This window comes from Myripristis murdjan, chromosome 14, assembly GCF_902150065.1.
Source record: "Myripristis murdjan chromosome 14, fMyrMur1.1, whole genome shotgun sequence".
NCBI lineage: Eukaryota > Metazoa > Chordata > Actinopteri > Holocentriformes > Holocentridae > Myripristis > Myripristis murdjan.
Window position 1 is genome coordinate 13,743,096 of NC_043993.1, and position 21,089 is coordinate 13,764,184.

The following is a 21,089-nucleotide window of genomic DNA, read 5'->3' on the forward strand; positions in this document are numbered from 1 at the left end:
TCCTCTTGTTTTAAAACGTGAAAGGCCTTATATCACTTTCTATTGGAGTGGCGAGTTTATTGTCTGGAAACTGAATCAGTTATTGCAGGGCTGCATTTTAACCTTTAAATAATTTGACGCCTTTATTTGCTAGTTTGATTAACGAGAGCGCATTTTGAGGGAAAACGGGTATTGTCACGAACTACAGATTCCTCTATAGCAGACATACATACTTATTTAATTTTAACTTCTGTTCAAATGCTGCAGCAACTATTTCCTGGGTTTTATTTTGGAAGTTTTACCGGAAGTACCATATATTTAATCTTTCCAACTTAACAACCACAGCGCGTTCCTGATGTAGCGAGAGAAATCAGGACGCAGTTGTATGAAGAACAGAAAGAACTGTCAGATTTGAGTTTACATATTTAGAGAAATTTCAATTGTTTGAGTTTATCCCCTATTCTCCGGAGCGGTAAAGTTTGGCAGCCAAGGTAGGACATTTTTATTATTATTATTATAAGTTCTGTCATTTTCAGTTGGATAGGGATGATTTTCGAAAAGTAACAAAATATTGTTTGATTATTTGCCATCTACAGCTACTGTAGGGCGCGGAAATTAGAGAAGCAGTACATGAACTTTTTAAAACTTTTTGTTATTTAGATTTTGGTCAGGTAACTATGAGAGAACTCTTTGTTTTGAGTGGGAGTTGTTTGTGGCTTGGAAAGCTCCTATGCCGAGTCGACACGGACTTGTTGTTCAGGTCCAACCTGATGTGATCGGCTCAGGCCCACCTCACAGCCTCTGACACTCACTCATAAATGCATTACACAGATTCCTCTCACGCCAACTCACCTACTCTGGCATAAAGTAAGGTCTTTTGATCTACTAACTTTAGGACTGCCCACCAAGTAAGCATCACCAGCCTCTCTTCAGAAATGACTATTTCTCTCTTATTATCTCTAGCTTTGCAACAAGCAGATATACTACTTATGTGCCCTTAGCCTGAAATATGGATAAAAAAAAAAAAGTTTCACATGGAAGGTATTTAAGGGGAAAAAGCAGTGGGTATGTTATTTTTAAGAAAAACTCCTTCTCCTTCTCTGCCTCCTAGTCTAGAAATCCAGCCTCCTTCGCAGTATGCCTGAGCCTGCTGAGCTGCTGCTCATCAAGGACCAGTATGAGTTGGCGTTTCATTGCCTGAGCCATGGTCTGGCAGCTGAAGAGGCTGGGAGAAGGATGGAGGCATTGGAGTATTACAGGAAGGGCCGGCAGCACCTTACCCAAGGCCTGGAAGTTCCCACTGGTGGAGAGAGGCATGAGGGGGCCTCGTGGGACACAGCCCGGCAGCTCCAGCACAAGATGAGGGACACCCTGAGGACCGTCAGCACACACCTCACTGACCTGGAGACATCTGAGTTGACAACAGAAGGCCAGAGGTGCCGAGTGTTGATGGAGCTACCTCCCCATCTTTATCCAAGTCTTCGGCTTCCCAGTAGCTCCCTCCACCATCTCTACCCCACCGTACCTGCTACCATCCAGACCCCAGTCCCAGCCCCGGCCCCAGTCAGGCCTCCTCTACCCAACACATCCCTCCCTTCAGAGGCTCCAGCAGCTGCAGTCCCCTCTCTACCTCCCCAGACACCACTGCCACAGGCTCTGCCTGCAGACCAGCCTCCAGCCTACACACCCCAGCCCACAGAGGGCCACCACAGCTTGGCTTACAGTCCTGCAGAGGGAAGGGGCATGGACTGGCGGGAGCAGATCAGAGCAGCAGCAGCAGGAGGAAATGGAGAGGAGCTGCTGTTCATTCCCTCTGGGGTGCAGATGTTTTTTGTGACACCAGAGGGGCAGGTCAGCTCTCTGTTTTATCCAGGCTACCTGCGCATCATCACATTTGGTGATCAACGCAAGGATGCGGATGCTGGAAGACATTCAGCATTTCTACATGTAAGAATGTGTGTGTGTTTGTGTGTGTGTGTGTGTGTGTGTGCTTGTATCTGTGGGTGGCCTACAGGTGTGTACGACTAAAGAATAAGAGTATTTTCTTCAAAGATAAAGAGAAACACACAGAGGTGCTAACTTTGAAGAGCCGTTGGTTTTCAATGACCACTTTCAAATAGTTTATATTTGTAAGTGGTCCAACCAGCTGAAACCACTTTTTCACCAGTTTTCCTATAAGTGATCATTATTATCATTATCATCAAGCATTGTCTACATTCAGTGATATATCAGCTACAGACAAATCTTTAAAACGGTATTGTCTAAGGGAAGTTCTTGAATGTTGAGTATGACAATCCATGCATATTTTGTCATGTGATTACAAAACAATAGATTTAAAATACTTAAAAGTTGGTTTGAGGCGGCTTTTTTTGGTTTGTTACTCTTATGGCATGGCCTTGAACCATACTCATACAACAGGACTGTGAGGATACCTGGAATGATTTAACCATTTGAACTGAATTTCCCAGCCAAGTAATGAGGAAGTCACAGTGTCCTCATTCCATTTGCTCTCTAGCTGTGGGGAGCCAGGCTCAGCAGGATTAATGTTTCCCTTGTGAAACCAATTACGCATGAAATCAAGCAGGCATAAACAGAAATCAGGATCAGTAAAATTTGTATCAGACAATCTCTTGTACCAGTAAAACCCAAACGTTTGAGTTTGGTTGTATCTCCATTAACAATTGGTGACAGACAGTATCTATGGGCTGAATATTATTGTTATAATTGGGTGGCTTTTCTTCTAGTGTGTCACTTAGTACAGCTCTAATATTAGCAATAGAGTAATGTTAACATGGTGTTTTGTTTCAAGTAGGTCTGTCTACATAAGCTTAACCTTTTTTTTCCACTGTATTCGTACTACAGTTCTTAGACAGCTGCATGTCAAATATCAGCATTAGCCTCAAAAAAACGTGAGACTGCATCCTTGTCGTTAGTATTTTATCTGATTATTAGATATAAAGATAAAGTCTGTCATATACATGATAGCTAAGTAAGTGAGAAATTTTGAATTTATGCAGTGTAAAATTTGAAAACTACAATAATCTATTCTGGCACCTCTACAAATCACACATTATCCCGTGCTGTGTACAGCATTGCAGCTCATGTTTCTGTTGCTGGCCGGCCATGCCAGCGCGCCGCTCTCCTGTGTTCTGGCCCACTCTGTTTCCCAACAATGCAATGGTCCTGTTAACAGATGACTCTGCATTTCTGTTGTGTTGTTGTCCTGTGTGCTGTGCCCTCACAGGGGTCAGTCTGTCAGCCTGCATACCACTGGCACAGTGCAGAAGCAAGTCTATCTGTATTTGCACACACGGCTGCCTGTATGGATGACTGGCATTGCTCCTGATGGGGCTAAAACCCTGTAATGTGTCTCTGTGTGAAAGGGGCAAACAGTGGGTCAGAAGGAGCAGGGCACACTGAGATTGTTGGGGAAACGAGAATGTGTTTTGATGTCCCTCGAGAGAGAAACAGGCCAGCGTAGGCATTTAGGCCACTCAAATCTGTTAATTAGAGAAGGACAGAGGACATGGGATGGCATTCTGTTGAGTCTTGATTTGTTACCTGAAGCAGTTTTTAAGGAAGTCCTATGTTCTTGTTAATCAGCTGCACAGATTTGAGGCGATTATGAAGAACAGTGGTCATAAGACGTGTGCCATTGTGACTCGAGTTGTAATCATTTCACTATTAGTTTCACTATTAGTGAAATGATCTAATCAGTGAAATGATCTGCTGTAATGTTTGCATGATGAATGATTTTACATGATTGGCATCAATTGGCAAATCGATTTGAGAATATTTTTTTAAAATCCATTTTTAAGGTTTTTGGAATTATTCAATTTGATTCATATTTGTAAACAGCAATTCAAGTCTACCATTTTATTCAGTATTTTTAGCCAAAATTTTATATAGCCTACATTAATATGCACATGCAGTAATGTAAGACTATCTTTTATCTGAAGTATGGAAAAAAAAAAAAACATAATAACTTTAACAATCATCATACAGCAAGAAAATTAATGACATAAAGTTGTAAAGCTGAAATTTTTAGTATTAGATAATATATATAATCAACACAACATTAGGCTTTTTTTAATTGTAACTAAAGTCAGAACATTTCATTCTGTTTATTTCCTTTATCAGATCAATTCAGTTAAATTGGCAGAATTTATGATCAATACATGAATGCAGTGAAGAAATCATTACACCCATATTTTTCATCGATGAAGACCAGTTTTCTTAAGGGCCTTCACAGTTTCCTGCCTTATACTTGATCATATCTGTGGATGGGATTACATAAGGGGAAACAGTGGTAGGTATTATTTTTGCATCTCCCTGTGTGTGTGTTCAAGGTGTGTGACTGGCTGTACCCGCTGACGCCAGACACTCCAGTGCTGTTGGCTAACTCTGGGATCTTCATGTTCCCGGACACCAATGCGGAGACCCCGGGGTCCTACGTGGGCATAGTGCTGTCGTCTGAACTGCCTGCTGCCGACCGCGAGATGTTTCAGGATTTACTCTCGCAGCTCGCTGAACTCAGGGTCCAGGTCAGTTTTCATGTTTGGAAGGGAACACTGCATAGATGTACGTGTGGGTGGACTGAATCATGCAAATGTGTGCTGTTACAACTTTCATCCGTTTGAGTGACTTTTAATGCAAACAGGGTTTTGGTGCAGTATGCCATAGGTGCTTCTCTGAATTTCAGGGAGGATGAGATTTAGTGGGAAAAAAGTGCTCTTTTTTTCTTTTGGTGTCAGAGGGCAGTGGGGTTGGAGTCTGAAAGCATGCAATATCTACTTCCCAAAGCTAAATGTACCGTTAGACCTCCTTGTCAAATCCTATGTGTTTCATAACATAAAATCTGTTGTGTTGTAAAATCCCTGCACCACATTCCTATGTGTTTTCTCCAGCCTTTATCATTTTAACAAAGACAACTACAGTACCTTTTTCTTGAAACTAGAAACATATTTTGTGAAGCGAACGACCCATCACAGCAGATGTAGTGTAATGCATTCTCAAATGTACCTTGCCATGTTTCTATCTTGACACAGCAAAGCAGTTTTTTTGTTGTTAAAAGAAATATTGTGAGTCACGGTTTGCAGGAATGTATGCCACCTGTTGGGTGTAAACAATACCTTGGCAATATGCCCTCTAGTACAACCGGTTATATCATTTTACTGTGCATCCTCTCATAATAGTGACCAATGTTTAGCATATGACCTGGTGTCTGACAGGCTCCAGCAGAGGGAGCAGGGTCAGAGGTAATCAACCTGAGTGAGAAAGTCCCTCTTGGTCCCCCGGGGGAGGAACCTGGACCCAGCGTGGCAACAGGAGGGAAGGAGAAGCCACCACTTCCTGAGTGGAGTGAGAAGATGGCCCAAGGCATCCTGTCAGGTGTGTGTGGCTTGACAAAGAAAAGAAAATCTCAACAAAGAAAATGCCAGCAATCGATTAAATGTGGTTTTTACAAAACTGTGTTTACAAAAGTCACCACTAGAGAGCACTGTTGACCAATGCTGCAAGTCCTGCATGAACAAAACTCACTGGTGTAAAGAAAATGTTCCCCACCTTCTCAGTTTTGTGTTGGATATTTTGCAGATAAAAGAACACAGCTGGGACAATTCATTTTGAATTGTGTTCTCTAAACCATGATTTTTCCATTTCTATAAGGTCTGGTGTAACCATCAGTGATATCATGTTACCATTACCCCGCCAAAAAAGTGTCTTTTCTGTAGGTGCCACACGGTTTAGTCAAGGATTTGTAAAAGGAGCAGAGGCCACAGGCAGGGCGATCCACAGAGGGGCGTCGAAGCTGCGGGACCACATCACCCCCGAGAACACACCCTCAGAGGTCAGCCCCCGCGTCACCAAAGGTCTCCATGTGGCTAGACAGGCCACCGGGGGCGCTGTGCGGGTCAGCCAGTTCCTGGGTAAGGACTAAAACTAATATAGAGACAGCTAGAAAACATCATCACTAACAGGAACAAAACTAGAGTCAGAATACTGTTTCAGGACAGCTATCGCTCAGACATCAGCAGGCCATAAAAGATATAAAGGAAAATTACTGTGGATTTTCACCTGGACAAAAACTATGATTGCCAAGCTGTTGTAGAAGGTTGAGGATGGTCTTTTACATTATTGACTTTATTAAGTGGGGAAAGTGGCAAGGTAAAAACAAAGTTAACTTTAAGTATGAGCTGTTTTCTAGTCAGTTCCATTGTTGCACATGCTCTGCAGAGGCAGAGTTAATTGTGTCTGTGGTCGATTGCGTTTGTGTTTTAGCACCACACAACATTGACAAATGCTCCTAGTAAGATTATTTTGCTGATTACTGTAAGATAAATTGCACATTAGAGGATACAATTATAGAAGATATAATTTATAATTTCCTCTTGCACCATAATACCCAATTTGAGCACCCTCAGGGGTCAGTGTATACATTTAAATGTCCTGTGTGTGTGCTTAAAGTGAATGGAGTGAGTACAGTGGCAGTGTGTGTGGGGGAGAAGCTGGCACCCCACGTGAAGAAACACGGTGCCAAGCTGATCCCAGAGTCTATGAAGAAGAGCAAAGATGGCCGTGCCTCCAACCTGGACGGAGCCAAGTTGGTGGCAGCCAGCAGCGTACAAGGTATGAGGACCAGAGACGTCAGGATCCAACACAAACTTAACATAATCACACCCTGGATAAGTACACACTGATATCATTATCTTTTTTCTTTTTTTTTTTAACATTGATCTCAGATCCTTTGTTAGTTCCATGTTTTCGCTGCAGACAGTCTTTAACATTTGCTTTCCTGTTTCTTTCATCCCAGGTCTCTCCACTATATGGACTGGCCTGGAGACAGGAGCTAAAAATGTTGGCAAAAGCGTTGCTTCAGAGACTGTCACAACTGTGACTTACAAGTAAGTTCTGGTATTTTCCATCACTCCTTCTTCATTCAAGCATTAGAAATCTGATATTCTCTGCTCATGACTTATCTTCTGTTTACTTCACCATCTTCTATTGGCTTTTTTTGATCTTGGTGAAAGGCCTGTTTCTGAATTTGTCAGTTAGTTTGCCATTTTACCAGACTTTATTCATTAACCAGACTGACAGTTTCTTTGCCTATTTTGTGGTGCTTTGGGGAACTGATCTGACTTTCCACCTTTCTTTTTTCAGATTTAAGGGCTTAGAAAATCTAATAAACATGTCCAGCAACATATGACCGCAAGGGGAGTAAAGGCAAAGTGCTGTGAATTAACGACTGACCGTACCCCTTAACCCTTTTCTGTACTGTACTCCACTAACTCCAGTCAAGTCAGAAAATAACCCAGAATTCTTCCAAATTGAATACGCTTGCTAGTTTTAAACCGGTTTTCCATAGAAAATGCAGTTCCATCACATTGACTAGATACATTTGATTTATTTATATCTGGACAAATGTGTTATGTGCCTTGGGTTCTTTGCTGACTTGGTGTAGGTTAGCCTCTAGCACGTCTGTGTCTTCCCTTGTCTGTTTCTGTGGTTGGAAGCTACATTCCTGCTTGTATTGAGTGGTGGTGCTCTTGCTGTTCATAAGTGTAGTGATTTTTTCCCCCTTGCTTTCTTACTAATAAAGCTGTTACCATCTGAAATGCGATTCCATTATTCTTTTTTTTTTGGTGTGCAATGTGTAGAACCAACATTACCCAGCCTTTTACAGCACATTGTACTCAGCATTTTTTTTCCACTCCCATGTCCTCGTTGATTTCATGTTACGACTCCTCCCTGACGTGACCGTGTTATTTATGGTGAAGGTATGGTGATGATGCAGGCAAAGCCACAGACACTGCTCTCCAGTCAGTGGTCAATATTGGTGTGACGGCCTACAACTTTGATAATCTGGGCATCAAAGCCATCCTGAAGACCACAGGCGCGAAGACGGCCAAGGCCATGGTGAAAGACGGTAACGCAGAGAACGGACAACCATCCCAGACCGGGAAGACAGAGACGAAGAAAGAAGAGGAGGAAGAGAAGAAGAAATAGATAACAGGACATTAATGTATTGGTTAAGTGGTTTTCTTTGGAGTTTATAGATAAAGTCGACCTCCTCATTTCCAGATGTGAAAAAAATGGGCATATGTAGCTTATTGATAGGCTGTTCATTTCCAAAGAGGATTTTTTTTTTACATCATTTACTTATTTATAACAAACAGAGGAAGGGAGCAAAAACATTTAACGTGCATGTCAAATCTTAAGATTAATTGTTTTATTTCAACTGTTGTGAAAAGTTATTTATATTTCATTTTATTCCAGTGTTGCAATTTGGGATGTATTTTAATATTACTACCACGCACTTTTATGTATTTATATGAAGGCATTCCTATCTCGAGACACCTTACTGCTATCTGTTCTGTGTAACCTGACAACATGACGAGATCTACAACATATGGGCTTTTCTTTCCTGACATCATCATCTGATATCATCACTTCATGAAACAAATGACAGTATTACAAACCACAGTGCTGTGCTGGGTCATTGTTTATCAGGGTGTCCGCACGAATCAGAGTTAAATTCACTGCTTTTCATGATAAATTTGAACAAAATTTTACACTTTTTGGGGGGGAAAAAATCACCTTTTCCTTATTCACATGAGCATTGCATGTAAGTACAAAATATTTGGTCACTTTCATGTTTGGTTATTGACTACATGATTCTAACAGACTCCAATTGCTTAGACAGCAAGCTGCCACTGGAAAAAAAAACAACAACAACAAAAAAAAAAAAAAAAAAAAAAATTAGGACTTTTCATTTATTTATTTATTTTACCAGAACTTGGAACAGGTAAGTCCGAGGATATTTGTGGATTTCCTTCCACAGATTCTAAAGTGAACAATCTGGTTTCCTATGTGCATGTAAACACAGTGTATGAGAGTAAGTATAAAGTGAGTTAGGTTAACCTACAGCAGGCATTTTCCCTCAGGTTAACTGTAGCATGTCAATACAAAGAAAGTAGGCTATTAGGTTCAATGGTAGGTTTAGAGTTTTCTAATATCATAAATATTTAATTTCATGCTTGACTAATTTTGACAAGGTAAAAGATGAATGAATGAATGAAACTAGACATAAATTTAAATTTAAGACTATTTAATGACTAATGGTTTAGTATTTACTAAACTCAATTTAAGCCTACTGAAGGACCTGCAGACAGCCTGGTTTATGTCTGAGGGCCAGAGAGACACCAGCACTGTACAGTCTGTGGTACTGAAGGGTCTGGGTGAACATGTAAATCAGATGCATCCAATAGTTGTAGTCCTACACACAGACACAGGATAGGCTACAAGCCGGATCAGTGTGTACTGTCGTTTGGTTGGAGTTATAGGCTAATTACACTGCCCGGCTTAACATGTAAGACTAATGAGATTAATTAAGCGAGATAAGGCGCGCACATACAAAGAAGTTGTTAATTTTGTCCCAAATTACCAACGACAACGAGTTTTTATTTATTTATTTATTTATTTATTTATTTATTTATGTGGTGTTAGCAAGTTATTAGAGGCAAATTTCATTATTTATCACAATCTATTATTTTCCAACCTTGCCGATCCGCCACACCACTTCCGTCAACAGTTGTGCAAGCCGGAAACAGTGGTTTCCATGACAACCCAAACAAACACCTCCTCATCAGATGGCAGTTTTCAGAAACATGGTTGGAGACACCGACTACAGTAAATACGATTTAGCACGCCTTCGGGCAGAGCTTGAACAGGAGAGGGAAATGAAGTAAGTTTGGTTTTACTTTATTAATATTCTCTGCAAATGCCACCGCCAGTGAGCGTCAGGCTGCTAATGAAAATAAATAAATAAATGACCAAAGTGAGACCGGACCTTGATTTCTCCCCCCTGACTCCTGATTACAGAGAGATGCTTGAAGAGTCTGTGTCTGATCTGAGGAGCACCATGTGTGAGCTTCAGGAAAGACTGCACAGTGTTGACGGGGAGGGTGAGTGGATGGAAAATCTTTTGTTGTATCTGATTTGAGTATTGCAAATAAAAAAATTTAATGCACAGAATATGCTATCTTGACCTATTACCTAACTATGATGTCTTCAGTGTTATTGCCAAGCACTGCCAAACACTATTGTTGGTGTCTATCCATAACATTTGCACTCATTCCTCAGCAATAAGGTGACCTTAAACTGCCCCAGACTCTAAATCTCATTCAAACAGCATAATGTATAATCAGTGGATGGCCTGTATGAGCATTACTGCACCCCACTGAGCTGTACATTGCATCTAATCAAGGATTTGCATCCCCTGATCTGCCAGGCAATGAGTGGAAGACCAGGTATGAGACGCAAATCGAGCTCAGTGGACAGCTGGAGAGACAGATCTCAATCGTTCACGAGAGACTGGAGGACTTACGAGGGAACCCCATGGGTAAGGTCTACCTACCTGTCATTACAAAATGCAGATCCAACATCCAAACAACAAAAACACTTTCAGAGAAGCCTAAGACCTGTTATTGTATCTGTGAAGCTAAATGCTGATACTGTGGGCAGGAATGTTTGTTCCATTTAAAGTTCAAGTGGGAAACCAAGTGTAATAAACTCTCTTAGCTGATTAAAAAAAAAAAAAAAAAGGCATTAGGGGCACTGAGAACTTGGAAAACCATCTTACATGAGTTTAAACCGTTCCGGCATCACACAACTGTATGTACAGGCTTACATGTATTGGCAACAAATCTCTGAAAGTGGCAGCAAGCATGTTAACAATACAGCCATTTAATGTTACAGTTTATTTATTGTTGAAAAAAAAAAAACTTGGGAGGGGCTATTCAGAGAAGAATCCCATTAGGACGGTATGCACAAAAAATGTCAAAAATAGAGTTAACTTCCCACTTAACAGCAGCTGTGAAATCAGTGAAATGTTTAACACCCCCTCTCTGACACACACACACACACACACTCTTTTTCCTCCCATGTTCGCACACATTGACTCTTTTTTGTTTTCTGTTTTTGTTTTTTGTTTTTTTTTTCACAGATCGATTAGCCTCCATCCGCACATATGATGAAATGCCAATAGTGAGTAGTCATTTTGTATTTATCTTCTTTATATTTTTAGCAATGCTTTTCCAAGACAATATTCACACTTCCAGGGCCACCAAAGTGTAGCTTAGGTAGAGGCACAAACACTGTACCATCAGAGAGAGCTAGAGAGACAGCGGCAGGACACACACACACACACACACACACACACAACCACACACACACACAGAGAGAGAGAGAGAGAGAGAGAGAGAGAGAGAGAGAGAGAGAGAGAGAGAGAGAGAGAGAGAGGATTGTGCTGCCAGCTGCAGCTCTCCATCCTCTGGCTGATGCAGGCAGAATAAACCAGACTTTAATCACAGCACAGTAATCACTGGATTATACAAACCATGGAAGAGTAATGCACACTAATTACAATGCTTTAACACTCCAGACATGCATGTGCACGTGCGCACACACACAAACACATATCACACAAATACTGCGTAATACAGTCTAAATGTGTGTGTGTGTGTGTGTGTGTGTGTGTATGCATGCATGCATGCGGGGCAGAGCTAACAGTGGCTCATTAGTTTATCTAGAGTGTGACTTGTGGGGTGGAGGACTGTACACGAACTGTGAGAGAGTGAAACAGTACAAGATGGACTGAGTATGCCAGGAGAGTACAGAGATATTTTTAAATAGTGCTCTGATTAAAAGTAAGGAACACTGTGCTCTGTAAAGAGGAGGTAAGATAACAGAATGCAGTCCACAGCTCCTTAGCAAGCGGCAACATTAACATATTCTTAAATCCGCCTCATTAGTACTAAACAGACTGACTACAGCTTTTTATTTTTGTGCATTCAGTTCTGCTCCACAGGGGGACTGAGCGTTAACTGACCTGGCATAAAACAGGATAACATTAGCTGCTCCAAACCCAGAAATGAAACAAGTATCACTGATCTGCTCTGTGCTAGTAATTTCTTGCAGCCTCACTGTGGTTCAGCTCTTACATGTTTCCTTCATTATGTAGCAATTGTGGCCTTAATCCAACCTAATCCATTTCCTGATGCCTTTGACACATTAGCTATTCTGTTAGTGTATATTTTATCTACAGATTTATTCATGATTAGATCACTTATTAAACAAGAAAAAAAAAAACCCACAATATATCAATATATAATGCAGAGCTCTTGGCCAAGAACTGGACACTGCACTGGACAAAAATCTCTATCTTAACAAATCATTTAGTCTCATATTCAGTGTTAAAATCTTATTTTTCAAAAACCTGCCAGTTGGATGTGACAGTTCCACCCGTTTCCAATGCAAATCAACTTGTCTCCAAAATTTTTTGAATCAACTGTTGTTTTCTTGATACCAGCGGGCTGATCTGCCTTATTCCTCCTTGTTGCAACATATTTATAAAATTCACTGAAACTGCATCAGAAACATGTAGGTTTATCTCATCCCAATGGTCACTTCTTCCGCGTCTTTTAAGAAAAACAAAATGCAAGTAAATGTGAGACTAAATTACCTTTTTAGATGGATTTTTCTGCAGCATGTAGCACTTAGTGTTCTTGGCATGTTTAGTGATATGAATTGTTTAACTGTAACAACAGCTGCATGCTGGAAAGATGCTCCCTTAGTGTTTTATTTGTAGTAATTTTAACATTTCAACCTGTTTTTTTTTTTTTTTTCTCTTTTGCAGGTCATGATGTAGAATGTAGCACCTGGTCAGCTTTTCTGGATATGCGTACACTATGTTTATACTAACTGTAGCAATTTTGACACAGGACACACTGAGACAGCGCCTGAAGCTTCTAACCAACGAGAAGTGTGACCTCCAAAGCCAATTGATGGACTGTCGCCTCAGAATTGAACAAGAAGGGAAGGTGTGTATCTCTGTCAGCACAGTTACTGTTCAAGGGCTTTGTGTTTGGCTGTTGAGTGTATTGTTAAGGGTCACAGTCTCGGCTGGTCTGGTTTTCACTTCTCAGACAAGCGGCTCTGCACAATTCCTGGTTAATAAGGTTACCATTACCATTTACATTTGGTAACAAAGGATTGAGAAAGATTTCCCCGTTTTTTTTCCCCATCCTTTGTATTTTTAGAACGATCAGTGCAAGATCGAACCCAACCTTTGTCCTGCACTGCTGTGATTGGACTAGTACGCTTTCACTTTATCAACTTGTTGCTCTGTGCATTGTTCTGTTCAGCAAACAGGAAGATATTAGCTGAATAAAGGTTTTGCCATGCAGCGCTTGCAGCACTTAATCCTCCTTCTAATCTGTTGCTCATTAACACCTAAGACCTCCTGTAACACACCCTGATACCCAAAGGCAGCACGCACATAAAACAAAACAATACACCATAAGCAGGCTACTATTTGCTGTTTAATCTTTACAGCCACTATTAGGAAAAAAAATACTTCAAAACAGTGAAACATGAACTCTGTTTGTTTCAAATACCAGGCATTTCATAAAACCAATGATGAGAGGCGAGCGTATCTTTCTGAAATCGCTAAGGTAAGCGTCCCCATCCATCCCTGCCAACACAAGTCATAATTACAGTTAAGCTGAATAAGTAGCTTTCACACCTATTGATTTCCAATCCTTAAATATGTGCCACAATGAAGGATAGCTATTGTGGCTAAATGCTGCAGAAGGAGGATATTGTGGACACTCTCCACAGTCTGCTTCTTTTGAAAGAGAGCAAACGGCTGGTTTGCTCTCTTCTTCTCTTTTAGGCCTAGTTCTGCTCTCCCATTCATCCTCTTGTGCTGCTCTCTCTCGTTATATAATAGGTGAGTCTCTGCTCAACTAAAAAGTGAGTCAAGGACTTTGCAGCTTACAGTATGTTGCAAGAAAGCTGGGTCCCTACAGTGCTCGAATGTACAACATTTTTAAAACACATCTGTACATTTAAAGGAAGACTCTGCAGCAATTTGTAATTTGTTTTTGCACACAGAGCCATCTAAACACAATGATTATGTGTCTGCAGTGTAATTACACTCATGAATTCTCTGCTGCCACAGCTGTCTTCCACTCTTGAAGCCAACAGAAGGCAGTTCTCCATCCAACCACAAGGGGCAGCAGAGAGCAAACAGAAAAGGTCAGTGAGGTTCAGCGTTTGCCGCAGTAGAGGTTGAATGAAAGCGCCCCGAGTCAGGAGTTGTCACTATGATCACATCAGCTGTCTTCAATCTGTCCAGGAGGAGAAACACATCTAATTCAAGTCAAACAGATCTACTCTTTATCCACTGTTGGCCTTGGCATGTTGAGCATTTACTTTACTCTAACTCTTTCTGTGTAGGGTTATACTGATTTATGCTTTTTTTTTTTTTTTTAAAGAATAATAATGATTCAGTTGTTGTTTTTAAACTGATAAAAAGGTCTAGCCCTATTTGCAAGCACAGTGTATTTTCAGCGACAGTTATATTGAGCTAAATTATATCAGTATCCTGAAACTCATTAAGACTCAGTAACAAGACGAGAACAAAAAAAAGAAGCTATATTGATATTAAACCAATTTTGTGCTGGCATTCTGTTTCATATCCTGGAAAAGATGTTGTATGTTCTCCAGAATATCTCTCATCTGCACTGAAACTGTTCTTGTTGGTAATAATGTTTGTCTAATATGTAAAGTAATCGTCTGATTTCAATCGCATTCAGTTAGACTTGTTGGCTTTCAGGTTCTTGATCTGTAACTAATGGAGGAATGCATGTTGAATTTAATAATTCACAGTTAATGAGCGAATAATTGCTGAAATAAGTTATCACAGGCTATTATTGCTGTGAGAGCTGATCATTCATGTTAGCTTTGACATTTTTGTGAAGTTTGTAACTGACAGTAGATCTACAGCATCTGTGCGCCAAAGCCTTTATATTTTGTTATTAATCGATTTCTTATATCATGCATTCATATGCTCATAATCTTCTCCCAGTTTTGTCTTGGTGACTAGAGAGAAGCCAACCAATAGGAAGTCAGAGACCAATTCTAAGAAAGGAGAAGACAAAGGAGAAGATGGAGGAGGGCGTGTGGGAGGAAGAGATGGAGGTGGAAGGAAAGGAGGGAGGAGAGAAGAGAGGAAAGCTGCGATGGGAAGCAGATTACCCACTCTGAAGCACTACCTGAAACACAAGTCCTATCCCAAACCTGGTGTGTAGACCAGCTATAAAGATTTTAAAGCTGTTAATCTTAGTCTCTTCTAAGCGCAGCGGATGAGTTGCAGTAGTGTGTTGCATATCCTCTACGTTTCCAGTGCCAGGATATTTTGTATGGATTTTCTGAATCTTTCGTCAGAGGTTGATTGTGAAGAGGCAATACAGTTCCTGTGTAATGTTTGCATGTACCATAATGTGCCATAATAATGTTACACATGTGATTAACACAATAATGGCTGGCATAGCTCAGTTGTACTGATTATACAAGAGTTAGATCCCAACCGAGTGAATTGACTGGACAAGAGGCATTCCATGAGTGCTGATATTCATTACAACAGCACTAAGTCATTTTAGTATTTCTATATCACTCCACTTTACATGTTTTGTAGTGACTATTATTTACAATAACTGCCGTGATCTACATTGCAACTAAACTGCACCATGACAGCACGGTCATAACTAAAGTATGCACACGTTACAAAGATGAGTCAAAGAGTATTACATAAGCAAGCGATGGTCACACTGTTTTTTAAGCTGACTGCTGAATTTTCAAAATGTAACTATTTGAATCTTAAATGAATCTGGTGATCTGGAAAACCTGGAATGTAAATCCAGCAAACCTGGATCTGCTCCCTCATTCAAGCAGTTATATTATAAAAATCCAGCAGTCGGCATACACAAACACTATTACTACCACTTGCTTATGTTATACTCTTAGAGCTAAAGATATACAGGCAAATGTGTCACTAAACTTCCATGTCGCTTTTAGATGAGGTTTAGGAAGCACTGCTTTAGACGCAACTGTCTGAGTGTAAAAGTACTGTGAGTGACCATGTGATGGAGACATCCAGGCAAATCGTTTATGTTCTGACAGAACTATTTGTGTTGGTACAGCCAAAAATGTATTAAAGATTATTAAGTCATAATGGCCTCATTTGTAAAATTGTTGTTTGAAAGCAATATCACACTCAAGGTTGTGCTGTTATAATGTATATTAGCATGTCTATGACTATCTATGACGGAATCACAACTGTGCTGATATTCAACATAACAGCACGACCTCAAGTGTGATATTGCCTGATTATCATCTTACTGATGCTGCGACATATATGAAAGTATACAAAATGGGACTAAAATGCTAACCCATAATGTAATGGCCCGAATTTCTCACATCATTCAATTATGCTGTTTCGTTGCTTTTTCCTTCCTTTCTTTTTAATTTAAAGGAGAGAGTTAAGGAGAAATGCATGATGAGGAGGTGGAGGTATTACTGGCTCTAAGTATGGTGAGGTCATCTCCTAATGTGTCAGAAGCCTGCTGAGTCTGACATTTCCAGCATCACAGCCATTTCTTCCAAAGCACCTCCTACAACTTGCGTTACATAAACAGCACTGAATCCCCATCTCTCTTCGTATGTGGTTCATCTGCGTAACCACCCCATCCCACCCACCGACCGCCTTGATAAATGTGGGTGTAAGAAATCTGTGTTCTTAAAATGCTATGAAATACAACGCTGAATATGAGAATTGCCAGAATGTTGTATCACTCTTGTTTATGGACCAGTGTGGAGGATGGCTTCGGATGGTTCAAGATACTGAATAGTAACATTATATCAGAAACAAGCATCGTGCTGGCAAGACTGCCATGAATGCTTCTTTGTCTGTTATTTTCTTTGGCTTTATTTTATGAATACCTTTTGTTTTTATTATTCTGGTTGGATTGTGACTCAATTTGGGTCATATATTCTCATATATTCTCAGAGAACAGTGTTAGCAAATACACAAATTTATGTCCAATTTATGTTGAATTTATGTTCAAGCTATGTTGTCAGTAAGTATCTGCCTTTTTGAAGTGTCCGTAATATTAAAGAGACGGTTTAGATTTGTTGACTCAAGGTGGTTAGCGACGACTCCCTGCGGTCTGAGATCTGGCTGCTAGTCAGTGGCTTTTCTCAGGGAGCGCACAGGCTCAGCTAACAAAACATTGTAAGTCACAATAAAACAGACAGCAGGTATATATTGGTACTATTTTAATTACTGCTGAGCATAGCAGTATAACTGTGCTCTGACGACTGCAAGCATATCCTGACACCTATGAAGTGTTAGCTGAAAACACCTGGCATGTGTTGCGATAATAAGTTAACAGTTTCCAGTGTGTATTAACGCCACTGTTTTTTGTGCAATACCTAAAATAGTTCCAAAATGTACCTTTTGAGAGGAGAATATAATGCGGCATTTGTTTGTGCTCTGTACATCAAACGCTCTGAATCGGTATTCCTGACTTCCGTCCTAAACAGGATTTTGCGCAGAAAAACATGGCTGCCCACTTCTCACTAAAATACAGCATGCTTTGCCTACTGATGTTATGACAGTATGGTAACATCAACTGTGATTAATGGCACATTTTCACACCACATAAACCACATCGCTGCTAAAAGTTTTTAAAGTATAAATTGATGCATAACACGCCATGCTGAAGTTTCTGACTTGAGTACAAGATAGGATTTCAGTCTGTTGTGGATGGGTGAAATCTTTTTTGTTGCTAAAAATGTTGACTTTCACTTGAATCTGAGGAGCTGCTTACATGCAGCGAGATCTCAGGGCACGGGGACTCGCCACAGGAGCTGAGACAAAGCATCAATAACATTACCAGTGAGGAACTCAAACCTCCTTGTGTGAATAAACCCAAACTATCCCTTTAAATTCCTGATCTGTGACAAACCTTGTGTTCTGAATGGCCTATGGAAAGCAAGGAGAGAACTTCCTTTTAGGTGTCAGCATGAACATCACTTTGTCACATTCAGATTATAAAACCTGACTGAAAAGCAGCTGAAAAACACCAGGTTTGTTGACACAGCAGCTCAGTTAAGCTTCCGCTCATATATTTCTGATATGGCTGGGTAAATTGGTGTTGGAGTCTCAATGTGCTGCAGTGACAGGTTGTTTGGCTTAGATTAATGACTTCATTTAAAGACAGCCATTTCACAATTCTTTATGAAAGAGTGAACACATTCACTATGTACTACTTTCGCTCCATACTTTCGCTCCTTCCTTCCTTCTTTCTCTCTTTTTCATCCACATGCACATTTTAGTACAATTGCACACTGCATTCTGCTCATGAATCACACAGAGAGAACCAGCTGGAAGTCCTGTGCTGACAGGTGAGGTGCCGGTGACAAATCACTCTAGTATCTCATGTTTTGCTCACAGTGGGCAATGCATGCAACACATGGTGTGCATGCGCATTTGTGTGTGCGTACATGTGTGTAAATGAGTCATTAGTTTGCATGGGTGGATTATACATGTGCAGCCATGCATGAGTTAGATTCCACCATAAAACTTCTCTCAGATGGAATAGAACTGAGGACTTTCATGTTTCCCTTTCCTGTTCACATATCATGGCGTGTTGTGAGGAACTGCAAATGAGTTGTTATTTTAGAGTAATGCAGGTGCTGAGAGTGAGTTCCAGTGGAATGGAAGAAGAATGTCTCTGTAGCATCTGTCAACAGTCTGAGTGGGTGCATGGGTTTTGAATTTCACTGCGGGGTTGTGAAATTAAGGCCACTGTTATTTTTCAGTATACCAGATTGGATTTGCCTCGGCTTGAATCATCAGTCCCACTCAACATGTTTGGATAAGCTCAAACTCTGTTTTTATTCTCATGTACTTTATGTAAATGCTTGCGCAAACATGCACCAGACTGTGCTTGTTTTGTGTGTTTGTGTATGTCTGCGTGTGTTTGTTTGTGTCAAGAAACTCATAATGCTAAAAAGCCAATACCCAGTAAAATTAATAACTTAATCAGATAAAATAAATGTTGTCCTTTACCCAAGCTGTTCTTACAGTTTGTCCAGTCCACATAAAGCTTGGCAGATATTTTAGGCAAATGTTAAAAAAAAGAAAGAAAGATATTTTTACCCCACTGTCATTCAACTCTTAACTCCAAAGCAACATATCTCCAAATGTATTTGGCTGATTGCCACAAAATTTAGTGAGCACATTCATGCTCATCAGAGGAAAACAAAAACTGTCAGTTTTCCCAAAATCCCAAAATCAAATTAGTGGATTGCCATGATAGCCAATGAGTTCATTCACACTCGTCAAAGGAAGACCCCTCTAACTGAAGTTACCCTATGAACTTTCCTCCAGCACTACTCTCAGACCAGGAATCACTTGCACACAACACATCTCGAAAAGTAATGAATGGATTGCCACATAATTTGCCTCCCCCTCTGTAGAATAAAACATGTTTACGGGCTGCATTTTGTCTGCTTTGTTATCTTGCAGTTGCAGGTGAAACCTGCATCGCCTCAATTGCTGAAGGGACTATTTCTTTTGGTCTCTCCCAACAAGGAATTGGAATATCTGCCCTTGCCTCAGTGGCACCTCTGTTAGCAGTTGAAAGACCTGCTGTCAACTTGGATGAAGGCAAATATCCTGGTGTGTTTTCATGACAGGTCTGCTGACAGAGAACCACAGGCTGTGCAGCACTGAGGTGCCACGACCTGCCAGTGCCACTGGGAGCATCCTGCTGGCTCTTGTCATTTAAGCACACATGCATCCTGGGGAATGAATCCTGGCAATTTTGGTGTCACCAGCACCTTTCCTTGAGTGCCACCCTCGGGCCAAAATTTCTAAATTCATGTTATGATATTTATATGATATATTTGACAGATTTTGCAGATTCCTGTGAAAATTGGTAAGCACATTCATGCTTCTCAGAGGATGAACTCAGGACCTTTTATGTAGCGCCACCCTCAGGCCAAAATGTCAGATTTGCACACATGATCTCACTAAAACCAATTGCCATCATATTTGGTGAGTGTATTCATACTTATCAAAGGAAGATTCCTCTTGACTTTGATGACCCCAAAATCACCTTTATGACCTATTCTCTAGCGCCACCTTCAGGCCAAAATTTACAAGTCCCATTCTCCCAATACTTGCATGCACAAAGCCAGTGGGACATCACCAATGATGGGGAGCCTATGCCATTGGTCTGATGGCCCATTATTCTGAAATCTGAAACCAAATACCCATTGCTCTGAATTTGCTCCAAAATTTCACACTGGAATTGTTGGAGTTCAGTAACTGATCGTTTCGCATTGCTGTCAAGAAATGCATCCACCCCTGTTTGCCCAAACCTTAACCTCAGGAAACCCGTGCCTGAACTTAGAGGACATTTTTCAGACCACTGGGGCTCTGGAATGCCAGGGGTTTATTTTCAGGAAAGCTTGCTGTTGGACTACTGGGCTTCCAGTCCCGTGGAATATTTTTCTGACTATTTGGGTTTCGGAATAATCAGCGTTCGGACCAATGTGCCTGGAGGGCCTGTGCTAGTTAAATGCCAAAAAATTGCCTCTTTTATCTAGTCCACTGAACTTCAGGCAACTGTGTGCTCATGCTCACACAAATATCAGATCATTTAAATTATGTCCATGGAGCGCTGCATCGATTCAATTCCTTGTAGGGATGCAATATGAGTGTGCATAGAACAAACCCCTCATAATTGTGATCATATATAGCCAATCAGCAATTAGTGAGCAGTAATTCCAGTACAAACACTGATGCATTTCAGCCGTGATATTCTGTGTGACTCATTACTTTGAAGATGGCTTCCAAGATTCCAAATCCATGTCTTTTATCTAGTGCCAACGAATATTACATTTGTGGATAGCTCTACATTATACTGTATCTGCAGCTGAAACCACTGAAATACATGTAAATACATTTATTGATAGCAATGCTATGGGTAATTAGGGCCCGAGCACTGGAACAGTGCGAAGCCCTATTGTTTTTGCTTCGTTTTTTCTTATTATTATTATCTCGTGTCATTAGGCCTTAATTTGACCCCCTAAACATGCTCCAAAACTCACCAAATTCGGCACGCAGGCCAGGTCTGGTGAAAAATTTGATAAAATGGACAAACGGACCCCCTAAGTGCAAAAATGGGCTCGGTAGC

General features: G+C 40.7%; 2 protein-coding genes across 3 annotated transcripts; both read left to right on the forward strand.

Annotated features, from left to right (window-relative positions):
* Nucleotides 1-318: 318 nt before the first annotated feature.
* On the forward strand, nucleotides 319-8,374 carry sparta (spartin a). 2 transcript variants are annotated; one of them, XM_030068007.1, is made up of 8 exons: nucleotides 319-470; nucleotides 1,091-1,926; nucleotides 4,329-4,523; nucleotides 5,211-5,370; nucleotides 5,712-5,906; nucleotides 6,445-6,606; nucleotides 6,791-6,881; nucleotides 7,755-8,374. In XM_030068007.1, the coding sequence occupies exons 2-8, from the start codon at nucleotides 1,117-1,119 to the stop codon at nucleotides 7,981-7,983; spliced, it is 1,842 nt and encodes a 613-aa protein (XP_029923867.1). In that variant the 5' UTR covers nucleotides 319-470; nucleotides 1,091-1,116; the 3' UTR covers nucleotides 7,984-8,374. The 2 variants fall into 2 exon arrangements, with proteins under 2 accessions (XP_029923867.1, XP_029923868.1); XM_030068008.1 differs by lacking the exon at nucleotides 7,755-8,374 and adding an exon at nucleotides 7,138-7,586.
* A 1,268-nt stretch (nucleotides 8,375-9,642) lies between these two features.
* ccdc169 (coiled-coil domain containing 169) lies at nucleotides 9,643-14,113 on the forward strand. Its single transcript, XM_030069118.1, has 7 exons — nucleotides 9,643-9,721; nucleotides 9,859-9,941; nucleotides 10,268-10,378; nucleotides 10,982-11,022; nucleotides 12,759-12,857; nucleotides 13,437-13,490; nucleotides 14,000-14,113. Exons 1-7 carry the CDS (start codon nucleotides 9,645-9,647, stop codon nucleotides 14,111-14,113), a joined length of 579 nt encoding a protein of 192 aa, XP_029924978.1. The 5' UTR covers nucleotides 9,643-9,644.
* The last annotated feature ends 6,976 nt before the right edge of the window (nucleotides 14,114-21,089 follow it).